The sequence below is a fragment of the Apteryx rowi genome, unplaced genomic scaffold (assembly GCF_003343035.1).
Source record: "Apteryx rowi isolate R43461 unplaced genomic scaffold, aptRow1 scaffold_337, whole genome shotgun sequence".
In the NCBI taxonomy this organism is placed as follows: Eukaryota; Metazoa; Chordata; class Aves; order Apterygiformes; family Apterygidae; genus Apteryx; species Apteryx rowi.
Genome location: NW_020449830.1, coordinates 563,335 through 585,346, shown reverse-complemented (window position 1 = coordinate 585,346; position 22,012 = coordinate 563,335). Strand labels below are relative to the sequence as shown.

Genomic DNA, 22,012 nt, shown 5'->3' with positions numbered 1-22,012 from the left:
ATGCTTCTCTGCCCTTCTCTGCCCATACTGCTATAATTCCCCAAATCTGTCTCATTGGTACAGCCCTTGGCAAATTTTATGACTACAATGTTGGCGTATGATGATTACTGAGCATATGATGATATTCTGATTCTCCATCAAGGTCCAGTTGTTTCTCAGACTCTTGGAAATGTGTTTAAAATTTGATAACCCAGCAAAGAGGGACAGGATCAGGGTTTTATAACATTGACATATTAATCTGTTAGACTTTATTTGTTTTTAAGATTGCTGTTCCAAGTATGAAAGTCAAAGACGAAGATATTGCGCTTACAATTGCTCTCCTTTGTTGTTCATAGGCTGTTAAATGTGTACCTAAATATAGTATATGCCAAATGAGAGAGTTAATGTTGCTATGAGAACCTTAACCTCAGCATTTCCTAAGGTTTTATGTTTATATGCAGGAAAAAAGCAATGATCAAATAACTCTGAATATTTTTTTTTAACAAGAAAGTACTGCCTAATGACTTGTATTTAAGTGGTACTATCTGCAATTTATTGCTGTTGCTGCTGCTATTTTTCTGAAGGGCTTTTTTTTCCTGCATGAGTAGTGTAACAGAGGAGGCGAAAAGAGCCATAGGGTTGACCTATATATTTATTTCATTGCAGCACTTGAAATTCCCTTCTCTTGCAAAGCTGCCTTAATGCTGCCAGGCAAGTAAGGGGAACTGGGTGGTACTCCAGTGGGTAGCTGTGCTTGACTGAGTTGGTGGCCTGTCAGGTGCGCACAGAGCCTGCTTACAAGCTTTTCTTTATCAAAGGTTTACCATTTCAGGAAGCAAACACTTCCTTTTTTGTTACCTCTTGAGCTAGGCAAATAGCCATTCAAGGATAACCTGCATGCAAAGCTCCAGTCTTCAGCATCTTTAAGTTGACTGATTCTAACTGAAAGCTTTTTCGCTTCCCTCTTTCTCCAGTGACTTTGTTTCTGCTCTTGTGAGCCTGTGAGCTTTGAAAATAGAACGCTTTCTGGAAAAATGATCTCCTCATTTCCGATGAAAACTGCTAGTATAATCTCAGTGTACCAGCCTGTTATGTAGGTGCCTTCTGTAATAAATCACTTTTTCTGCTTGTGCAAGATATGTGCATTTCAATTTAATTTTCTTTTTAGTTACATCACTAATGGTATGTTTCTTATGTCTGAACAAACTTGATGAGTGAAGTCTGCGTATATGAGTCAAGACTTGCTGGTCTAATTTTCAGTTTGTGGTGCTCTTACACGCAAAATTTTGGTATGTCAAACTGAAATGACTTTTCAGCATATTTTAATGGCTTTCTGTGATTGTCATCTGTTATAAAAGAAAACATTAGAAGAGATAGTGTACTGAAACCTTTTATGTATTAAATTTCAAACAAAACACCTTCCAATAACTGGTACTCTTCTCACTATAACTTAGTCTGGAGTCATAATCCACAATTCCAAAGGCTGGTTAGCACTGATGTAATTTCTACTGTGATCCATTTCATGGACTGAAGAATGGCAAATTCGGAGCAGTTTGCTAAAAATTTTCAGCATAACTTCATTTAAGACTGTGGGGGTTTTTTTAATGATAATTGTATACAGTCAAAAGTCGTCTTTTTCAGAAAAAAAAATAGTACAAATAAAAAAGAGGAGAAGGAAGAAAGTAATGTGACTGTGACACAGCTGGGTTTGTTTTTTGTCCTTTTTCCTGATAATGTTTGGTTTACTTGATGCACACAAAATATTTCAGTTGCTACAGTGTGGTTGAGGAACTGAGACTGGAAGATGAAATAGCCATGAGGGTGCTCATGATATGTGACCCATTGTATGAAACCACTGAAGTGATGAACATCAGCGTTCTTTTAAAATTTTTATTTTTTAAGTCTTTCTGTCTTTAAAAAAGCGGGGGGAAGGGAAGAATTCTTTGCAGAACAATGGTGCAGTCTGTTATCTGCTCCTTTGCACTGTAAAGCACTGAATGTTCAGCCAATATAGTGCTCTGGTTGGCTTAGCATTCTTAACCTTAATTTTGAATAGAAGGTGCCTTGTGCTGCTGACGTAATTAGGGCCTTTTGTAAATCACTGTTGCAGGCAGTCTGCTGTTGCATTTCATTGCATTTTTTCTGAGGGATGCAGGGGAAAAGTATCAAACTAACTTTCTGAACCCCTCTTCAGGTTCAGTGTTTTCATTATTGGAATATTTTATTCAGAATGCAGTCTGCTTCATTTTCCTTTAWAGATATGAAGCCCCAAATCAATTTTGCTTGTGAAACAGTCTTCCTGGTGAAGAAGTTTGAATAAGAAGCCCTTAACAGCTTAAGATAGTAGACTCTTCCAAAAAGAAAAGAAAAGAAAAAGGAAATCTGAGATGGGTGAACTAACTCACTTTAAATAAAGTCCCCTCTTTGATATAGGAATCTGCCTCTTGTCACTGAACCTGTCAGAAATTTTTAAAAGTTTGAGCTGCGGCTTTTTCGTAGAGCTGGTTTCTTAAATGTGGTTATACATCGTGCTCGGCAGTATTCCGAGGGGGACCTGCATAAAATCCTCTTATCTTTTGCGTAAACCTCTTATGGACCATTGCACTCTCTCTGCTCCGCAGAGACATGGGGCTTCCTCTCACTTCTGTCTCTCCCTTGTCCTCTATTGCAGGGTTCAGCTCAGGCCATTACATCCCCTACTGATATATTCTTTTAGATCCGTGATGTCAGTGGTGATACATAGCCTTGTGCTGTCCTTGATAGCAAACACAGCACTATTAGTAGTCCGTAAAGTTAACCTGTTCATTTCTGCATTCCCTCCCTCCACCCACTGAATTCTAGTCTATTAGTTTTAAAGGAAGCATTAAAAAAAGAAAAAAAAAATACCATTGACTCCTTGTGAATGAATGTAACGGTGTTTTTACTGCAGCTCTAATAGTAACTTCAATGCGGGAGTACTGGGAAGTTGCCTATAATGCGTAACTACTGGGAAGAAAGAGTGTGGAGTTATAGCAGAGTTGTACACAGAACAATATCAGTTTTACATCCTGTAGCGGCTTTGAAATGCTGTTGTACTTCAAGGTAGCTKCCCATCAGCTGAAGCTCAGGGCAAATAGGGAGAGGGTGGAATATTGCACATAGACCACTTTGTTTCATACCAGGGAAGCAGAACAAGTGAATATAAAAGACAGCTGCAGCTTTCTTCTGTTGGCCTTACTTCATTAAGTCCTTCCATTCTTGGGAACGGGGAAAAATGTGGTTATTGTCTTTGGGCTTTCCCTTTTCCGCATACAAAGATTTGAAGAGGCATCCTCAGCTGAACAGCTTTTCCTCTCTGCCGGGACTTGACGGTGACAAGAATCAAGTGCAACCTGTCCTATATCGCTGCCTAACTCCCTGCAAAACACCAGCTAAGGAAAAGCGCTTCCCTATGCTACAAGCATTGCGAAGGTGGTGATTCCTCTGGTGYGTGCCTGGTAGCAGCTCCCACGCACAGGCAGGGGCCGACAGCGCAGGGCCGTTCTTCCCAGGGAGTAATGAATGAATGATGTCACCGGGTTGGTTCCTGAGGCAGGAAATCCATCCGAAAGAGTTTTGTGCCAGTATGGAAAGTGGAGGCATGTGCGCAAAGTAAGCTGAAAACAGAGATGAATTCTTTCACTGCCTTCTGCTCAACTATGTCATGCCTTTTAAATCTAATGTGACAAAAAGTAGTAAAAAAAATTGAAATGGGTACTATTCCCTCCCCATTCCCCACTAAAACCAAACAAAAATACCAACTTTCTGACTTGTCAAATACTGGGTTTTAAGTTTGCTTGCACATTCAGAGAGGGAACATGAGAGCTGTGCGCCCCTGTTGTAAATCGATGTCATTTTTGTTCAGTATCTCAGGCATTCACTCATTTTCCCCTGTTCAACAAACAAGCTTCATTGTGGCAGTGTGGGCTGGTAATGCTGCTAGTACCTCAACACTGAGCTCACTCTGTGTGTGCATATAATGCACTTCTTTACTGTAAAAATGCGTGCTAATTACAGAAAATAGACTTGCCCAGAGGACAAAAAAAAATAACGGGGGCAGCCCCCCTCTCCCCCCCCCCCAACACACACAGATTTCTGTATGTGATGATGTCTGTGACTTGGGTAAGTGCGACAGGAGTGGGAGTGCAGCTGTAACATTGTACAGCATGCATACCTTCCCCAGAGCTACAGCAACCAGGATTCCCCCCCTCTGCTCCTCCCGAGCCCACTTCTGAAAGAGCTGGCTCATCCCTGCTGTCAGATGAAGCAGTTCCCTGAATGCAGGGGTTTGAGTCAATTGAGCTAGCTTAAGCTTTAACTCCTCCCTAACTGGGCTCAAATTTGTACATAGCAGTGGGAAAAGATGAGGGGGGAGGAAAGGGGGATGGCGGTGGTCAGGCGCTGGGGCTGTGGACCCGCTACACCTAGTCCCCGGTGCCGTGCCAGGTCTAACCTGTGGCACAAAGATGAGCCGCTCGCACGAGCAGCTTGGTTTCCGCTTTGTAAAATTGCTGCCGCCTGGTACCGAGGCTCGGACTGCTGAGCAGGTGCTTGGTTCAAGGAGCAGGGGGATGGAGCAAGCCTGCTGGGGAGACGCGAGGGTCAGCGGTAGTGAGCAGAGTAGAAGTTCAAGTGCTTGAGTTGCCTGTAGATGACATCAGCTGCTGCGAGGCTGGGCTATTGAGAGGTTTGGCAAAGGAATCGGGATTCAGGCAGTACGCATGCTTTTGGCTCCGGGATTTTTGCTTTCTTCTCCTTTGAACTTTTTGATTATCGGAGGATTTTTAAACATCCGTGGGTGGTCGTAAAACAAATTTCCTTTGTAATTTTTTTTTTTGTTGGGGGGGGTGGGAATAATTTGGAAGTCTGATAGTGTGTGGGAAATGATTACATCAGTCACAGGGAGGGCTAGGATTGGTCTACACAGTGTGGTTTGATTCACTACCGCAAAGATTGCGTGTAACCCTTTGAGTGGAGCTCTGGCAGAGTTGTTTCCCTCCCCAGAAACAGTCCCCATAACAGGGGCTACGTGACAGGTACAGTACAGTGATCCACTGACACTACAAACACCCCCGAGTGTGCAGCTGTAGTCTGCAAAGGGTTGGAAGAGGCAGAGAACAAACTCTCTTTCAAGAGGCAATCTGTATTTAAAATGCCATCTTGTTCTTCTGACTGCTGCCTTTTACGTGCTGTTGAGGTAAGATTTTCCATATCCAATTACCCTCCAGGTTTTTGTTAGATTTGTCTTCTCTTGCTAGGATGCCGAATGTTTTAAACATGGAGTTAATCTAAATCCTGAACCTGCATGTTTGGATGCACAGGGAAAAAAATTTGCAGTGAGTGTGTCTCCTTTGAGCAGAACAATGCAAAGAGGAAAGCATCTGTATAAATCAGGAGGTGGGGAGAAGCTTCCTGACTTGCTCTTTCATCTCCATTAATACTTAGAATGTGCAGTATGTGCACATTTGGGTTTGAACTACGTTAAAGCGAAGATTAAAAGAGAAGCCAGGAAAGGGAGAGAAATGCGTGGACTATGCTGGCTAATTATCTGTGAGCCAACTGCAAGTGGAACTTCCAAAAGCGAAACAATCAAAAGTTAGTAGGGAACCAGAGAGCCATTTTTTAATTTTCAGGGGTTTTGGCCTGTTTCTCTGTAAATGTTCAGAGGCCTCAAACTGCATTAAAAAGAAAATTGTATTTATTGTTTGACCGGGTTTAATTTCTTTTACCTGCTTTTGCAGAAGTACTCTCTTGATAYTTTGTCATGTTTGCTTACCTTATACAGCTTTATAAAGAATGTGTGCTCTCTCACTTTCTCTGTGTATGTGTTCACATTAACACTGCTTAATCTTTGTTTAGTGCAGGGAGGTGTTGGGGCAGGGGGAGGGGAAGCAGGCGAGGGGCATGCCGAGAAAGTGTTATAAAGTAAATCATACATGTCATTTGTCCTGACTGCCAAGATGCTTGCAATTGTAATGAGAAGAGGATGCTTTTCTACAGTAGCTGTGCAGTTTGCATCTTTTTGGAGCTGTTGATCTGTAAGTGTATCCTTTATGTTGCAGGATGTAAAAGTCTTTAGTGAAGATGGAACAAGCAAAGTGGTGGAGATTCTAGCAGACATGACAGCCAGGGACCTCTGCCAGCTGCTGGTTTACAAAAGTCATTGTGTGGATGATAACAGCTGGACTCTAGTGGAGCATCACCCTCACCTAGGATTAGGTAGGGAACAGTCAAAGGGGTGGCGTGGTTACCTGGGAACATAACGTATGTATAATTCATATTGATGTGCTTCCAGCTGGAACATTTTCTGGTCACTGCCTTTATCTGTAAAATTAGCCGAAGTCACATACATGCTTTTTATGTGTTACAATTTGATGTGGTAAGCATTTAAGCCATTTTAAGTCCTTTTCTTGTTTCCCTTCCTCTATTTTTATTTTATACATATACATATATATATGTATATAAATGTTTATGTGTGTATATATATATGTATATATGTATATATTTTTTGGTCTAATCACGCTAGTGCTCTGTTACCTTGCTGTGGTTTGAAGCTATTGCAGACAAACAGCTTAGGCAAATTAAGCTTGATCCTTAGAGTCCTGGTCCTGTGAAACAGCTCAGCTCATCCCCAGCTGGGAGACCTGGGTGAAGAGCCTCAGCTCTGCATACCTACAGGAATACCTATGAAAGCTAGATGTGCTGAGGTGGGGGAGGGGGGCAGCTAAACTTGACTTCAGGAGGGGGAAAATGGTGGTACCACCCGTGATCCATGGGCAATTTCTGGACCAACAGTGACATCTGCTCTCCAGGCAGCAGCTTCTCCACCTGATTGAAATTAAGGTGTCATGGTTACAGTTTCAAGAAGGCAGCAAGAGGAGGAACTGTGGGGAATTAAATAACACTGTGAATTGGTTTAATTACAGTACCTGAAAGAATCTCATGTTATTCAGTCTTTCTTTTGCTGTTATTTTGTTGAACTGATTAGTTGTAGGGTTCTGATGTGCAGCTTGCAATTGCTTATTGCTGAGATACCCTAGGTATAATTCTATGTGACACAGAATAATTGCTTTAAAAAGTGTAGCATTTGGAGTATTACTTGGTATACTTCATGCTGAAATTTTGCTAGAAAATAGAGGAAGGCAAATTGTAAGCTGTGATCCTGCATTGGAACTGTGAATGCTATCTGCAGCTAATAGAGGCTTTTATGTCTAAAAATGTAATTCAGAACCCCTCTTTTCCAAAATGAAACAATTTGCTGGTAATGTAATGCCTTGAACTGATACTATTAAGCACATAAATTCACTACTCTACAGAGCAGCATTCAAAAAAAAATCTAAGAATCGTAGGATATCCTGATTGCGTAATGTTTTTAATTGGGTATCTCTCTTAATGTACAAGTATGTGGAAAAAATAAACATGGAAAACTTCTTTGTATGTGTGTATGGCATACTTTCCGTTCTGAGGACATAGGACAAGGCAAAGAATTAAGGTATAAATGACGGAGTCTTTATTTCCTTAGCTTATCATGCCACATCTGCACTTCTAACAACCTTCAAAAATTTCTAGTTTTATCAATGCTCATTAAATGACCAGGCGTTCTTTTTCTATATTCCCTTTCCCATCTTTGCTGATTAGCAAGGTATTGTGTAAACAGAAGTCTTCTCCTTTGTAACCAACATCCTTCTCCTGCCAGATTCATTCAATGATGCCACAGTTCAGTGTTTGTGACATCACAATAGCTTCCATGGTGACTAATTGTGCTGTCAAACTCTGGTGTGTGACATCTCTGAATGAATCGGGCAGGAGGCTGATTAGGAAATCAAAAGCTTCTGTTTACACACAAACAACGTGGTAATTAACAATGATGGGAAAAGAGCAAGATACTTATCAGACTGCATTTATATACGTTAGAACCTGCCTGTCTCCAAACTCCATTTCGCCTGGAAGCACAAAGCCAGGCCCAAATCATCCCTGAGAAATATGGTGTGCAGCTTACGACTTCGACTGTCATGAAACTTTTTCCATAGGGACTGCTTCAGGACTGTCCGCTGTAGACCACACAATAGATCTGGCTAGAAAGTAATCCTTTGTTTTAGAGTGTAAAAACAAAGTATTAAAATGTTTAAAATCTCAGAGAAGATGCAACGATACAAACTTTATATGTAAAGTATTTGAAAGGATGTGGACAGAAATTGGAATAGAAGGGTTCACTTCATGGGAAAAAATAACATCCAGTTTCTTGTATTTTGGGACCAAAGTATACACTGCGACATATTCAATAAATTTCAAATACCAACTTTTATCCATCCACCCAGTTTTGGTTGCTGTTGGAATTTTTTGTTTATATGGCCACATATTTCTACTCAGTAGCTTAAATGATTCCATGCTTCCCTGTGTATTTCAACTACTGTCAGATCATGGCAGTAATCTGTAAAAAAGAAAGTTAGGTGAAGTTCCTGCTAGGTGTCTGATGTTCCATATTTTTCCCTCTACAAATAAGATTGCTTATAGCACATCTGATACAGGAGAAGTATGAAACAATGATAGGAAGGTATTTATCAATGTGGAAGGAAAAATGTTTTTAGAGCAGTAAGAATTACATTACAGTAAGAAGACATTATTTCTTACTCAAGACATCCTTGACGACTTAATGCTGCAGGTGGTAATCTTGAAGCCCACCAAAAGAGACTACTTCCGAAAAGTTTACTATCTTTTTTTCCTGGTCTTGCTAATATTACTCTTATTTTCCAAAGGAGCTCAGTTTGCAGAACTAGTTCATATTTTTTCTATTAGGCAGCTTGAGGACAAGAGTAAATTTATAAAGCAAACTGCATATTCATCATTTTGGTGATTTTCTAGGTGCCACTGTTAAAAGGACCTTCCTCTGACTGGTTACTTTGCATGCATAGTCAATTGTATTCCAAATAACGCGCATGCTTGCAAATAACTTCAGACTGCTAGTGAACTGCACAAATCATTTGTGTTCTCATTGGTGGCAATGCTGTGACAATTTATCATCAGCCCAGCTTAGATTTGACATCTGTAGATGATCCGTGCTGCACTTTACCACTAAGAATCTAAAATACTTTGTGGTCAAGATTTAAGCAGTCTGTGAAACTTGAATTCATCACATTAGTTTGTTTGTAAGTAGAAATATACCTTACCTCCTCTTAAAATGTGATATTCTCCCTATATGCTACTCCATTCTTAACTATCATCAGTTTAGGAAGAAGACTGAGATCTTTGTATTGGATATTAACAGAAATAATAATAATGAAGACAGACTTTTCATGATAGTATATTTCTGGATATGGAAAGAATCCTTACCTGCCAATCTCATTTTTTTCCAGCTCATGAATTGACTGTACATCTTATTTAACATAGATGAAGTAGAAAGGAAAAGTAGGAGAGCTCTCAATTGTATGAGGGTTAGAAAAAACAATCACTGTATAGTTTCATACATAGATTTTGTTGTTTACGTGTGTATTGAATTTGCTTTGCCTTCTAAAAGAATTAGAAGTAGAACAGTTTCTTAATGGACACAACGCTTCCTAAAATATGAAAGCGAGGCAGACTTTCACACTTTTGTTCGCATGTCATTTATAGTGATTCACTAATTGGAAATTTTGGGACATGTCTACAAGTTACTCAGTGTAGAATCCAGCTCACTTTCCCATCTTTTATAAGTTGTGCACTTCTGTATAAGTTTAGATAGTAATACAAAGCAATTTCAGGGCAAAAAAAGAAGTTTGTTCTGTTCCTCTCTAGGAAGTGTGTAGAGAAGACTGAATTGAGCCTATCAGATAAACAAGGAGGAGATATTTCTGGTCACTTTAGCTGCAATGACACTTGAAAACAGACTGACCTATTGAACTTCCATGACTGACATCTGTGCTTCTAGTTTTGTAGCAAAAAGTTCAATGCAGGGCTGAAGTTGAGTTCCTGGTGCGTCAAGTGGCATTTCATTGCATTTGCACTAACCAAGTATGCAATTTCTGTGAAATGGGAGCAAACGGACTAGGACTACCTTGCTTTCTACGTGCCCATCTACATGCAGTAAATTGCTGCACCTTTTCCTCAAGTTGGCTTTCACTGTCAAAATGAAAATGTGAACATTAAACCAGCAGGAGTGCCACCACAGAATCTCAAAAGGGTCTTAATTTGGTAAAGAAATACATCTAGACCCATTACATAAAGCATCTAATAAACATTTACTGGTTGTATGTGCACAGGCTTACAAGTAAAATACAAAATAAATTGACAAATGTTGATCTATATTGCATTTCCTTAAGATAAAATACAAGACAGTTTATCTCAGCCCTTAGACAAGTGATCTTCCAATGCATTAGGAAAGCAAAGATCATAACCTTGTAAAATAACAGAAGAAGCCAGTAGCAGAACACGTGGTCTTTCAGGGTTCATACTGTGACAAAGATTCCTATCAATACAATTAAATGTGTTTTGGATGTAATTTAAAAAACAATAACTTCCTCCTCCACCAGAGGCCTATTGTCCTTACAGTGTGGAGAGAGGAGATTTGACTTAACCAGCTGCTTAAAACCATGGCAGTAGTGATAGATCAGTAGCAACACCTAAAATTTCACCTGGGAAGCCCCTAGATAATGTGGCAGTTTAGGTAATGAATGTTCAGGTGGTGCAAAATATCCTTAATTAACTGGTATTAGCAGTAGTGTACACTGGTACATTAGTTGAAGAACTGCCATTATAAAATGATATTATGGCTAATGCACTAGGAAGCAGCTCTTTATAACTGAGCAACCAAATATTAGCAATCTTCAGTGTTAACCTCTTGAAACACAGTCTATAGCAAGGCTGGAGATCCAATAAGCATGGTAAATTCTGAAGTTATCAATGAACTGGTCATGGTTGATATTCTAAATGCAAATGTTAAAGACAATGGGATCATTCAGAGATAGGCTAATTCTTCAGTCAAAGAACTTAATAATTAAAACTTTAGCATCCTAATGTAAGTGTCATTCAAAAACTTGCTAGTGTTTGAGATACCAGTTACTGCTTGCTTTATATCCTGAAAATACCCCAAGAGAGTTTGCATGGTAACTTGGCATTTCCAGTCCTGAGAATGCAAGCATGTGTGAACATAAAGAAGAGGCTATCCAAACRTTTTTGGTCAGCAAATTGCATGCATTTTACGTAGAGCTTTGTGAAAGGGTGGTGGGTTTTTTTTTTTTGACCTCATTTTTTACTTTCTATTACATAAGAGATGAAAGTACTGCCTATTAGACTTTGGAAAAATACCTAAATATTTTCTTTGAAATTTTGGAGATTTGCCAACATAATGATTCATTAAGTAGTGTACAGTTGTGCCAATTCCCCTCTTTTGAGTTACTGTTTTCAGTGAACTGGATTTGTTATGCTATCTGTTCATGCTTTGATGTGCCATTCTTTTGACCAAAGTAGTAGTGGTTGTGGGGAGTTACCTTGTAACCAAATCTAGAGCAGAAAATTGCCCTGTCATGCGTACAAAACATTTGTCTCCATCAGTATTCCCGTAAAGCAGATCCTGTGACCTCTTTCATAATAAACCTCATTGTCTAGCATCTACAGTACAGGCTTGAAGTTCACCTTGAAATGAACTATTTTTATAGAGTGTGGTCAAATAGGACCCTATATTCCTGTGACAGTTCAAGACCTAACAGCGGTCTTTTCGCAACTTTTTTTTTCTGAAAATTTTCTACCTTACCACTTCCAGAGCATACACCAAACATCAAAAGAAGTGATTAGTGTGTATTATTTAAGCTACTGCCAGGCAGTAAGGTACACAAACAATCTTACGTACTTCCCTTTCTCTTGAGTCTGTACTTATTAAGCCCTGATGCAGGAAATCTTTGAAGAATGCTTGCCATGTAATGTCAACTTCTTTATACTTATGTCCTAGTTCTTTTAGATACCTTGTTACAGTATATTTTAAAATGTATAAAAGGTTTATTAATTTCATAAAAGATAATAGAATTATTCTGAGTTGTTTTAGTTGTGTTCTTTGGAAGTTAGTCTTGCTTTCTTTGCTAGTTGGTCACATGCTAACCTTATGTTCTTCTTCCACAGAGAGGTGCTTGGAAGATCATGAGCTCATAGTCCAAGTCGAGTCCACAATGGGAAGTGAAAGTAAATTTTTGTTCAGGAAGAATTATGCAAAATATGAATTTTTCAAAAATCCCATGGTGAGTCTTATTACGCACCAGCTTAAACCAGAAAGAGGGATGTATTACAGGGGCAATGGGGTATGGATCTCAGTGGTAAGGAGGGGTAGGAGGACTGTGGAATCAGCCATTCCGGGGTAAAGGAAGGCACTGTACAGCACTTAACGCAGAATAACATTACTGGGCACTGTTAGGTATTAAACATCTATTTTATATATGTGTGTGTGTGTATGTGTGTGTGTGTGTGTGTGTATATATGCGTGTGTGCATGTGTATATGTATATAAAAAATCTTTCCTCACAAATTTTAACCAGTGTTTAAATTCCTTGTACTCTCCTCCTAGCCCAAAAAATTCAACTGTTTTCAGGTTACCAAATATACTTGTTTCAAAACAGCTATTGCTATGTTGGAGAGTGACCAAGAGAGTGAAATCTTTGTTGGTTTGAAAAAAAAAAAGCAGAGGTGCAATTTACTCATTATCTTCAAAGATCCTTGATTTGAAGCAAATTGATGAAATAGTGTGCAGTATCCAGACCTTTTAATTTCTGCCAGTAATAAAGAAAACTCTGGATAACCCCTAAGACAGTTATTACATGCAAGTAACTCCCAGTTTATCATTATATATGTTGAACAGTGATTCACCTATGGCTGTGTTTTACTAGTGTGCTCTCTCTTCTTTACTGTTCATAGTAACTCACCTCTTCCATTTCCTCATGTCTATCCGTGTTGGAAAAGTAAGTGGTATTATATGGCATAGCTGTACTCAGCCCTGGTTTTATAAGATCCTTAAGATGTTGTAATTTTTAACTGTTTGCAGTGTAATTGCTTATTTGGTGATTATTTTTTACATTTTATCTAAACAATCAAGTGGGAATGGGCTAGTGATGTGAACCTGTGTCAGCTGACACAATCCATCTTGGTAGTCAAAGGAAGGAGAATCCAAGGAAGATTTGGGTTTGAACAAATTTTGGGTCAGTCTGACATTTGTAGAGAAGATACGTGTGGTCAAATGAAAACTCACTGCTCAAGTAATTGCAGATGAGAAATTACTGCCTTTCCTCATGAACACACTAGTGCACAACTGCTGCATACTCATATGTGTATTTGCACATACATTTGTCATCTGCAAATGCTTGTTTAAGAACCTGTGCTTTGAATTACTGTTGGAAACATTCCTGTGCATGGCATGCTAGTAATCTTGCACTTCTGTTGAACTTCTCAGATGATAACCTATGAACATCCGAGTGTTTTACAGAAATTTTTATATTGTAAGAACTAGCACATTGGTTTAATGTGGTATACTTTAATTAATAACAGAGTATGGGAGTAAAACCCAGAATGTCTGGCAGTCAGTCCCAGGCTCTTGCAATCAGCAAATAAATCATTCTTTTGGTTTAGGAATGCAATGGCTTGCTACCCATTGCATTAGCTATTGCCATATGGCACTGTTTCTACTCAAAGAAGCTGGTGAATGTTAGCTTTCATAATTCATCTTGCAAGTTACCTGGCAGAAAGGTGATTCCTCTTCAGCCCTTCTCTTCCTGCCTTAAGGAATGGAATTTATATGGCCTGAAGAGTGATGGATGTTCTAAACTAAAATCATTTTTGTTGTGATTCATCTTGTTATAATCAGTCATTGTTTTATCTCATGCATTTCTGCATGTCTTCAGCCTTCAAATAATGTTTAAAAACTTCAAGAGTGATTTAATGTAATTGCTGTATATAGTAAGTTCAGTGTACCAAATTACATAGGTATTTTTAAACACAGCAAATGAAAAGGAGAATTGGAGGAAAATATCTGAAATTAAGTCATTCATTTAGCAGCCAGAAAGCTATCTGACCTTTGCGATGTAAAGATTCAGCATGAATGAAATATTGTAGGGCGCATAAAGTTTAAAAGCTCTGTAGAAGCATGTTGCTTGCGTGTTGCACAGTATTTGCTTCTGACTATGCTGTGATGGCATGATGGGGGAAAGGAGGGAGATGTCTGCTTTGAGACTGTTCATATCTGGCACGTGAAGCAGGGAATGCTACACAGTGTTCAGGTCTAATTATGGCACATATGTCCTCTCTGAAGTTTTATTATTTCATTTGTATAGAATGTGTAGCTGTCTGATCATTATAAGAAAAACACTGGGCTCTGTTATAGGGATAGATTTTGCAAAGGGACTTTTTCTTGACAGACTGAAGGGTAGCAAGTCTTGAGCATAAATTGAGTGTTGAACAAATAAGCAAAAACGTCAACAATCACACATGAGCTCTTTCTCAAATTAACGTCTGGGAATGGCAATTCATGTCAAGCGGTCTGATTGCACTGAACAGGTCATGTGTTAAAGCAGATACAGCACTGACCTGTATTTTGGACAGAAGGAGAACATTATCAAAGGTAAAGGTACTTCTGGAGATTTCATAGCATCCCCACCTGAGACTTCCTTTAATATGTTTTCATCCTGTCTACCCCTGTGAGGTAGAGAAAACTGTTCTTTCTCCTGCTCTGCACGTCCCACATGACAAGCAGGGTTACAGAGAGGTTGTTGACAGAACGGTCTTCCCAGAGGGGGAGAGAAGCTATGCAGCAGGCAAGGAATCACTGAGTACCCTATTTGCAGGACCGTTCTTCCTATCCTTTCCTGGAAAGTAGAGGCAGTTAAAGATCCTAAAAAGCCCTTAGCAGAAGAGGAAGCAATCAGAAAATGCCCTTATGAAATACTGCATATCTGATATTTTAAAAGTCCAAATTCTGTCTGCATGGCCTCATGGTTTACGGCTTTTGGTGAGCGAAAGGAAGGAAGGAATTGCACTTGAAAGCCCTAGTATTACTTTCTGTGAAAGGGGATTTGTAATTTGATTAAAGAATAATAGTTTTAAAAAATTATGACTGGAAGAACATTCTGCTGATTCTAGGTAAAAGTGTGCAAATATAATATAACTTCAAATTGTCTTCTCTTTTTGTGTCTAGAATTTCTTTCCAGAGCAAATGGTTGCCTGGTGCCAGCAAACAAATGGCAGTATTCCACAGTCACAACTTTTGCAGGTACTGTAAGTTATCTGTATGTATTAAGAAGGTTTTGGAGATGGAGAGAAGGAGTTGAGAGGAAGAAAGGTCTAGAAATAGGTGGTCAGAGAAAATCCAGTGTAGGTAGTTAGCATATATTAGTAATGTCAAAAATACCTAACAAAGATCTGACCCATTGGCACTGAGATGTAAATTATAAACACAAAGTATTTGTATTTATGTTCATATGTATTTGTAGCTGTTCTATTATTATTCAGCTTCCCCACATAATACTACATTGGGGCTATGCGGTTTGGCCACGTCTGGGTAACATCATCTTGTCCACTTAAAGACACAAATGGACTTTCTGTTTTCTTTCTCTCCTTCTCTTGTATTTTGTTCCTTGTAACTGCTAGCCTCCTTCCTGACTTTTCACCTTAGATCAATCAGAGGTCCTAATTTGTTTTTCGGGCTCCTAATCTTGACCTATCAGTTTTTTAAAAAGTAACTGAGTTCCTGTTACTAAGAGCATTTGCATCAGCTTCGCACATGGTAAGCTGGTAGTGTTGTTCTTAAAGCAGTATCAGCAGATATATTTGTAGAAAAACAAATATACCTTGTAAAAAGCAAAACAGGGGTATTCTTCTGTATGCTCCACATCATAGCATAGGAAAAAGTGCAAAAATATATTTGTACATTGGAAGATGGGCTTGGGAGAGAGAGAGGGTTTGGCCTTTTGGGTTTTAGTGTGCCATGTTTATGTCTGGTGAAGTTAACAATAATGACCAAATTCTTGATGGTTCAGCCAACTAGCTGCCCTTTTATATAGGAGAAATAATTATCTAGGAAGTAATTACAAGTAGTTGCAGACAATTGTATGTAGCATTTGTGAAGTAATCCATTTAAAGCTCCGAAAGTTAAATTACAGGTGTATGTAGCTTATGTATATGTGTTGGTAAAGTTATGTAATCTAGTGGCAATGGCATGTGCACTGAATTTATGCTGAAGTTTTGCTGTTATTGTACAATTTCTTGCTTGCCCATGAAGAAACTGTAGTTGTGGCACAGTTGGTTGAAATAGCCTTCTTTCTCTGAGGATGATGCCAAAGGATCAGTTCTCTGAMCAGCAAGTCGTTCACTTAAAACTCTAAATTGGAACACTCCAATCTAAACACTGTAGTCTACATCTTTTTCACCTTAGCCATTTTCTCAAATGGGGAACATTCAGCTCACAGGTGTGTTGAGACCAAATTAAAACACATTGTTTCTTAAATGGTACTATTTTAAAAGACAGTGATGCTTGGAAAACAATGCCGTGAATGACACRTGCAGATTATAAAGCAGGAGGCACAAATACAAAAAGAGAATACAAATACAGATAATGGATTTTTAGCATGATTTCTATCATTTTGCATGTTTGCAAATATGCATTGACCATCTATTTAGATAAAACAAGTTTTCACTGATTTTTGAACTAGTGTGTTCATTTTGTCCTGTAACTGCTTCAAAATCTATTAAATAGTGTCTCCAGGTTCACCGAAAGGAATTTAAAATGTTAGCATTCCCTCTTAATTGGGAAATAAAATGAAAATCAAACCAATTTCTGGAATTAAAAATGAATGTCACGTGCAACAGTGTTAAGCACCCTTCAATCAACTTTGTACTTGCACTCCTCTAATTAGGACCCTCCTTATCATGGCACGTTAAAGACTTGCAGAGCAGGAGCGTCTCCCTCAGGTTGCCACGCRAGTATTTCATGGCCTGTTTAATCAGTCTGGATTGTCTGCAGGAAATAGGCCAAACAGGGAGAAAGCACTTTGAATGGGCAAGCATTTCCATTTGCATTTCCATTACTTGATCTAAAACCTTGTGGAAACACAACTGGGGTGAACAGGCTTTGCCACAGACTTTTGCATAGAGGCACTTACGCCTGGGACCCTTTCTTGTGCAATGCACTTGGAGAATCAAGTTTGCTTGTGTTTCTAGAAGGAGGATGCCCTAAAAGAGGAAGATGCTCTTGAAGATAGAAAATTTTGGAACCTAGTGTAACTCAAATGATGGAAAGAGGAAAACCTCATGATATTGTGACATCCAGTAGTTTGTTTCTGGGAAGTTTTAGTTTGGTACAGTCCAGGAAAAACATAAGCCTTGGGGATTAACAGTGAGTTTGTTTGAGGAAAGAAGATACGTACATTCTCTTTGGTTTGTTGTTTAACCATAAAATCAATCTCACTTAAAGCATTTATATTAAATTCACTTTTCTTTAAGAAAGATAAACCTATTTGTCATAATTTCAATGACAGTAGTAATTTGTTAAAGGTAAACTTCCTGCAATCTAATAGTCGTTAGCGTGTTGCATCTGAGGCCTCCTCAAACATTGAGTTAAATGTGCTGGGTTTTTTATTTATGTAAAAAATAGGGAAGAATATCAAACATCATGTCACAATATCATGTGCTACATTAAGAGCTAGTATTTTTAGTCTTAACAATAGCATTAATAATGGTAGGTACTGTTTTCCCTAGTATCCGTCTTGCTCAGATGTGCAAAAAAGCTTGCATCTTAGTTTATTTTGGTTTAAGTTTATCTAGGTTGGCAGAAAGAATATTTTCTCCTTGTGGTCTGTTCCCTTTACAGCTGAGAAGTGGATTCATAGTACAAATAGCAGGAAAATTGACTATTCTTTTCCAGTCTGTTGCGTAAGAAATAGCGGGGGAAGAAAATGGAAAAAATAAAGTTTTAATGCAACCAAAAATTCTGATAGAGGGCACTGATTTTTGGTTTTGCTTCCTGTGAGCATTGTCCACCAAATAATGCCAAAATATGACTGTCAAGATTTTCAGAGGCACATAGGCCAACCAAGTTTATGCATTTTTCTCCCTATTATTGAATTTGTTAGGAATTTGGCATTTAACCTGCTTACCAAGCCTTCTGTCATTTAAAAATCTGGCCCAGTGTAATAAGGGAGCAATCCATCAGCTTGCTAACCATAGTTAATACTTCTTTCCCTTGACATATTGTAAATCAAATGATTCCGTATGTGGTCCCTGTAATTATGTCAAGAGCTTAACTTATTTAAATACTTCTGGATCTTGAAGTCTAATACCATTGCAGACATTTATTTGATTGCTCTAAGTTTCAGTTTGCATTAAATGTTGTGCTGTCTGTCATACCCTTTGTCATGGGACAGGTGTGTGCGTATTGTATATGAATTTGGTGTGGGAAATCCTGAAGTAGGTAGTACACATTCTTAAACTTCTGTATGAAGTTCTGGATTTTGACCAATGAGCCCAAGTTAGACTAGTTGGCAGAATTGTTGTGGCAAGCTACTGTGTTAATTTTTTTTTAAGAATTAATAAGCTTACTTTGTGACAATTCAGACCAAGGCCAAGAGGAATGAGGACGCAGAAATATGGTTAGCCTTTTGGAGATTTAAGTATTCGCACAGAGAACATGGGAAAATGTCAGTGCATGAACTTGAGCTGATTGTTACTACAGCACTGGAAGTCCGCATGGTATATAGCAAATACAGTCATCCTGCCTGAGAAACACTATCTAAGGCTGCTGCTGTTTTACATCTATACTCAAACCAATCCATCTGCAGCTGCCTCTGAAGGGTGGTCATCCTTTGCCCTGGCTGTGCAGTCTAATTACCTCCTCTGCTTTGAAGCTCAAAATTGGGTGGAGACTGGATGTCTCTGCACACTTCTCTTAATCTGTCAAGAAATTAACAACTTTACCTGGGCTGGGGAGGATTTGTGAGTGAATCAGTAGTTCATCCAACTTTGCATCACTCAGTTTGCTAGTGATGGTGCAAGGGAGGTGGCAGGAATAGTTAGGCAGGCTTAATGGGAGGAGCAGGTCTATCCGTTTTGGTCATAGGTCAGTTTAAGCATAATGTTAAACTGCGCCCTAAGTCAGAGAAGTGGCTTGCCGTTTGCTTCTCCTTGCTGCAAATACAGTGCCAATTTTACAATAAATGTAGGGGACACAATCATCATTTACATTTTCCTCTCCAACAGAACTTTTTAAACTCCAGTAGCTGCCCTGAGATTCAAGGTTTCTTGCATGTGAAAGAGCTGGGTAGGAAATCATGGAAGAAACTGTATGTGTGTTTGAGGAGATCAGGACTTTATTGTTCTACAAAAGGAACTTCAAAGGTAAGTTTAAAAAAGAAGTTGCACACTGCTAGCATGTGAAAGGATTTTCTGCTTTTACCATGGGTATTCTTTGTTGTTTTTTAAATATCTTCATAAAGCCCCCACGCCCTTTTTCTAATCAAGTAGAAAAGGATAAGCAGGCCATGATCAAATGAGAGTCAAGTCCTTGGTTCTCATTGCATGAAAATGGCTACCTAACATTGCTATATAATAAAGTCAAAGTAGCCAGGCATCAAACTGTGGCTATAGAAGTCACGTTAACAAGGTTATCAGGAGAAAACATGCAGTCTCCAAACACATTGTTCATTAATTTATTTTAAATGGTATTTCAAACAGTATTTTACATTATCTCATTTTCAGATTTCTCAGGAGCATTGTAATAGGCTATAGCGTTTTGTATCTGAATAAGTATTTTGTCAACTTGTATAAAGCACCTTCTGATAGCAGGCTGATATTTAAAAAGTGACATGCACTGATAACTTTAAGCTGTTTTGAAAGACAAGCAAAGTGTTCATACACTGCCCTCTGTTGGATGTTGTTCTTAGAGGGATGCAACACTTGCAGCAAAATGTTCCAGTATCTTATTCTTACATTTTATAAACCACATTATTTCCACAGGAGCCAAGACATTTGCAATTGTTAGCTGACCTAGAAGACAGCAATATCTTCTCATTGATAGCAGGCAAGAAGTTGTACAATGCACCTGCAGACTACGGTTTTTGTATAAAGGTAATTCTTCTCATTAAGTTCTTCCAAAGTTATGGTCAGTGTTCATAGCTCAGATTTCTGTTTCTCAACCCCAAAATAAACTTAATTTGGGCTTAGAACTCTGCAAGTGTTTCTGTTGACTTCAGGAAGACCTGATCTTTAAAGTTTTTCATTTGGGAGGTTTGCTCTGTGACTCTTGCCATGGTTTCATGTGACACTTTTAACACTTTGTCTGGTGCTTCTTTTGGATCAAGTGGCAGTATATTTTTTTAGCATTAGGCTTACCAATACAGCCTCTCTTACAGATGATGTTTTTCTAGAGCATATACTTATACAGCTTATTTCTATGGAGGAAGTAGAGTAAGGCATAACAGCATGGAGGCCTGTAGCTAGCAGTGTCCCCCAGGGGTCAGTMCTGGGTCCAGTMTTGTTCARCTTMTTCRTCARTGACCTGGATGAAGGSACAGAGTGCACCCTCAGCAAGTTTGCTGATGATACCAAACTGGGAGGAGTGGCTGATACGCCAGAGGGCTGTGCTGCCATTCAGAGAGACCTGGACAGGCTGGAGAGGTGGGTGGAGAGGAACCTCATGAAGTTCAACAAAGGCAAGAGCAGGGTCCTGCACGTAGGGAGGAATAACCCCAGTCACCAGTACAGGTTGGGGGTTGACCTGCTGGAAAGCAGCTCTGCGGAGAAGGACCTGGGAGTGCTGGTGAACACCAAGTTAAGCATGAGGCAGCAATGGACCCTTGTGGCCAAGAAGGCCAATGGTATCCTGGGCTGCATCAGGAAGAGTGTKGCCAGCARGTYGAGGGAGGTGATYCTCCCCCTCTACTCAGCCCTGGTGAGGCCACATCTGGAGTACTGCGTCCAGTTCTGGGCTCCCCAGTACAAGAGGGATGTGGCACTGCTGGAGCAAGTCCAGGGTAGGACTACAAAGATGATTAGGGGACTGGAGCATCTCTCTTATGAGGAAAGGCTGAGAGAGCTTGGCCTGTTYAGCCTGGAGAAGAGAAGGCTGAGAGTAGATCTTATCAATGTGTACAAGTATCTGAAGGGAGSGTGTCAAGAGGATGGRGCCAGACTCTTTTCAGTGGTGCCCAGCGACAGGACRCGAGGCAATGGGCACAAACTGAAACACAGACAGTTCCATCTGAACATGAGAAAAAACTTCTTCACTGTGAGGGTGACAGGTTGCCCAGAGAGGTTGTGGAGTCTCCTTCTCTGGAGGTATTCAAAACCCACCTGGATGTGATCCTGTACAATGAGCTCTAGGTGACCCTGCTTGAGCAGGGGGGTTGGACTAGGTGATCTCCAGAGGTCCCTTCCAACCTCAACCGTTCTGTGATTCTGTGATAATCGTCTTTTTCCTGATCAGATTGCACCCATAACAGGAACAGAGCTGTCCCTTTTATGTACTGTCACCCATGTGTCAGTAAAAAATATTTCAAAGCTCCATCTAGTTTTCTGACAAGAAGTCATCTTCTGTGTCTCTATATCACAAGTCCAGTAAGAGTATCTGAAAAACAAGGCTGGGAGCTGCTTTTATTGACAGAAGTGAAGTAGTCTCCTTCCTAATAGCCGTTCCAGAGCTAGATGTTTGGGTTTGCCTCAGGGAGTGGAGACTAGCTGCAGGACACATTCTGAACTGATCAGAGCAGATATTTGGGAAGATACCGAGTGGGAAGAGCCCAGGTGCTCTCTCTGTAGTACAGCATCAGATGTCAATATAGGCAGCTTCTCTCGTCTGTTCTGGACAAGGCCTGCCATTCTCTGCAAGTACAGGCAGCTTCTTCTATGGTCCATGTCAGCAACAATTCCTCTGCCCTGCTGCCAACAGCTGAGTAGTTTAGAATGGATAATTCTGAAAGAGATTGGACTTGAATGCTTGCGTTGTAGAAGACTGCAAGTGTAAATGGTGAGAGTAGTGCTCGTGGAGTAACTTAACATCTCTGTATCAACAGTAAAATTGC

General features: G+C 39.6%; 1 protein-coding gene across 2 annotated transcripts in view; it reads left to right on the top strand.

Moving 5' to 3' along the window:
- GRB10 (growth factor receptor bound protein 10) overlaps positions 1 to 22,012 on the top strand; it is a 112,764-nt gene that overhangs the window by 79,060 nt on the left and 11,692 nt on the right. The window contains exons 5-9 of one of the 2 annotated variants that reach the window (XM_026072067.1): positions 6,060 to 6,216; positions 12,085 to 12,200; positions 15,139 to 15,213; positions 19,194 to 19,331; positions 19,950 to 20,060. In XM_026072067.1, coding sequence (XP_025927852.1) covers positions 6,060 to 6,216; positions 12,085 to 12,200; positions 15,139 to 15,213; positions 19,194 to 19,331; positions 19,950 to 20,060 — 597 coding nt within the window. The remainder of the gene's footprint in view (positions 1 to 6,059; positions 6,217 to 12,084; positions 12,201 to 15,138; positions 15,214 to 19,193; positions 19,332 to 19,949; positions 20,061 to 22,012) is intronic. The other variant, XM_026072068.1, reaches the window with a different exon arrangement.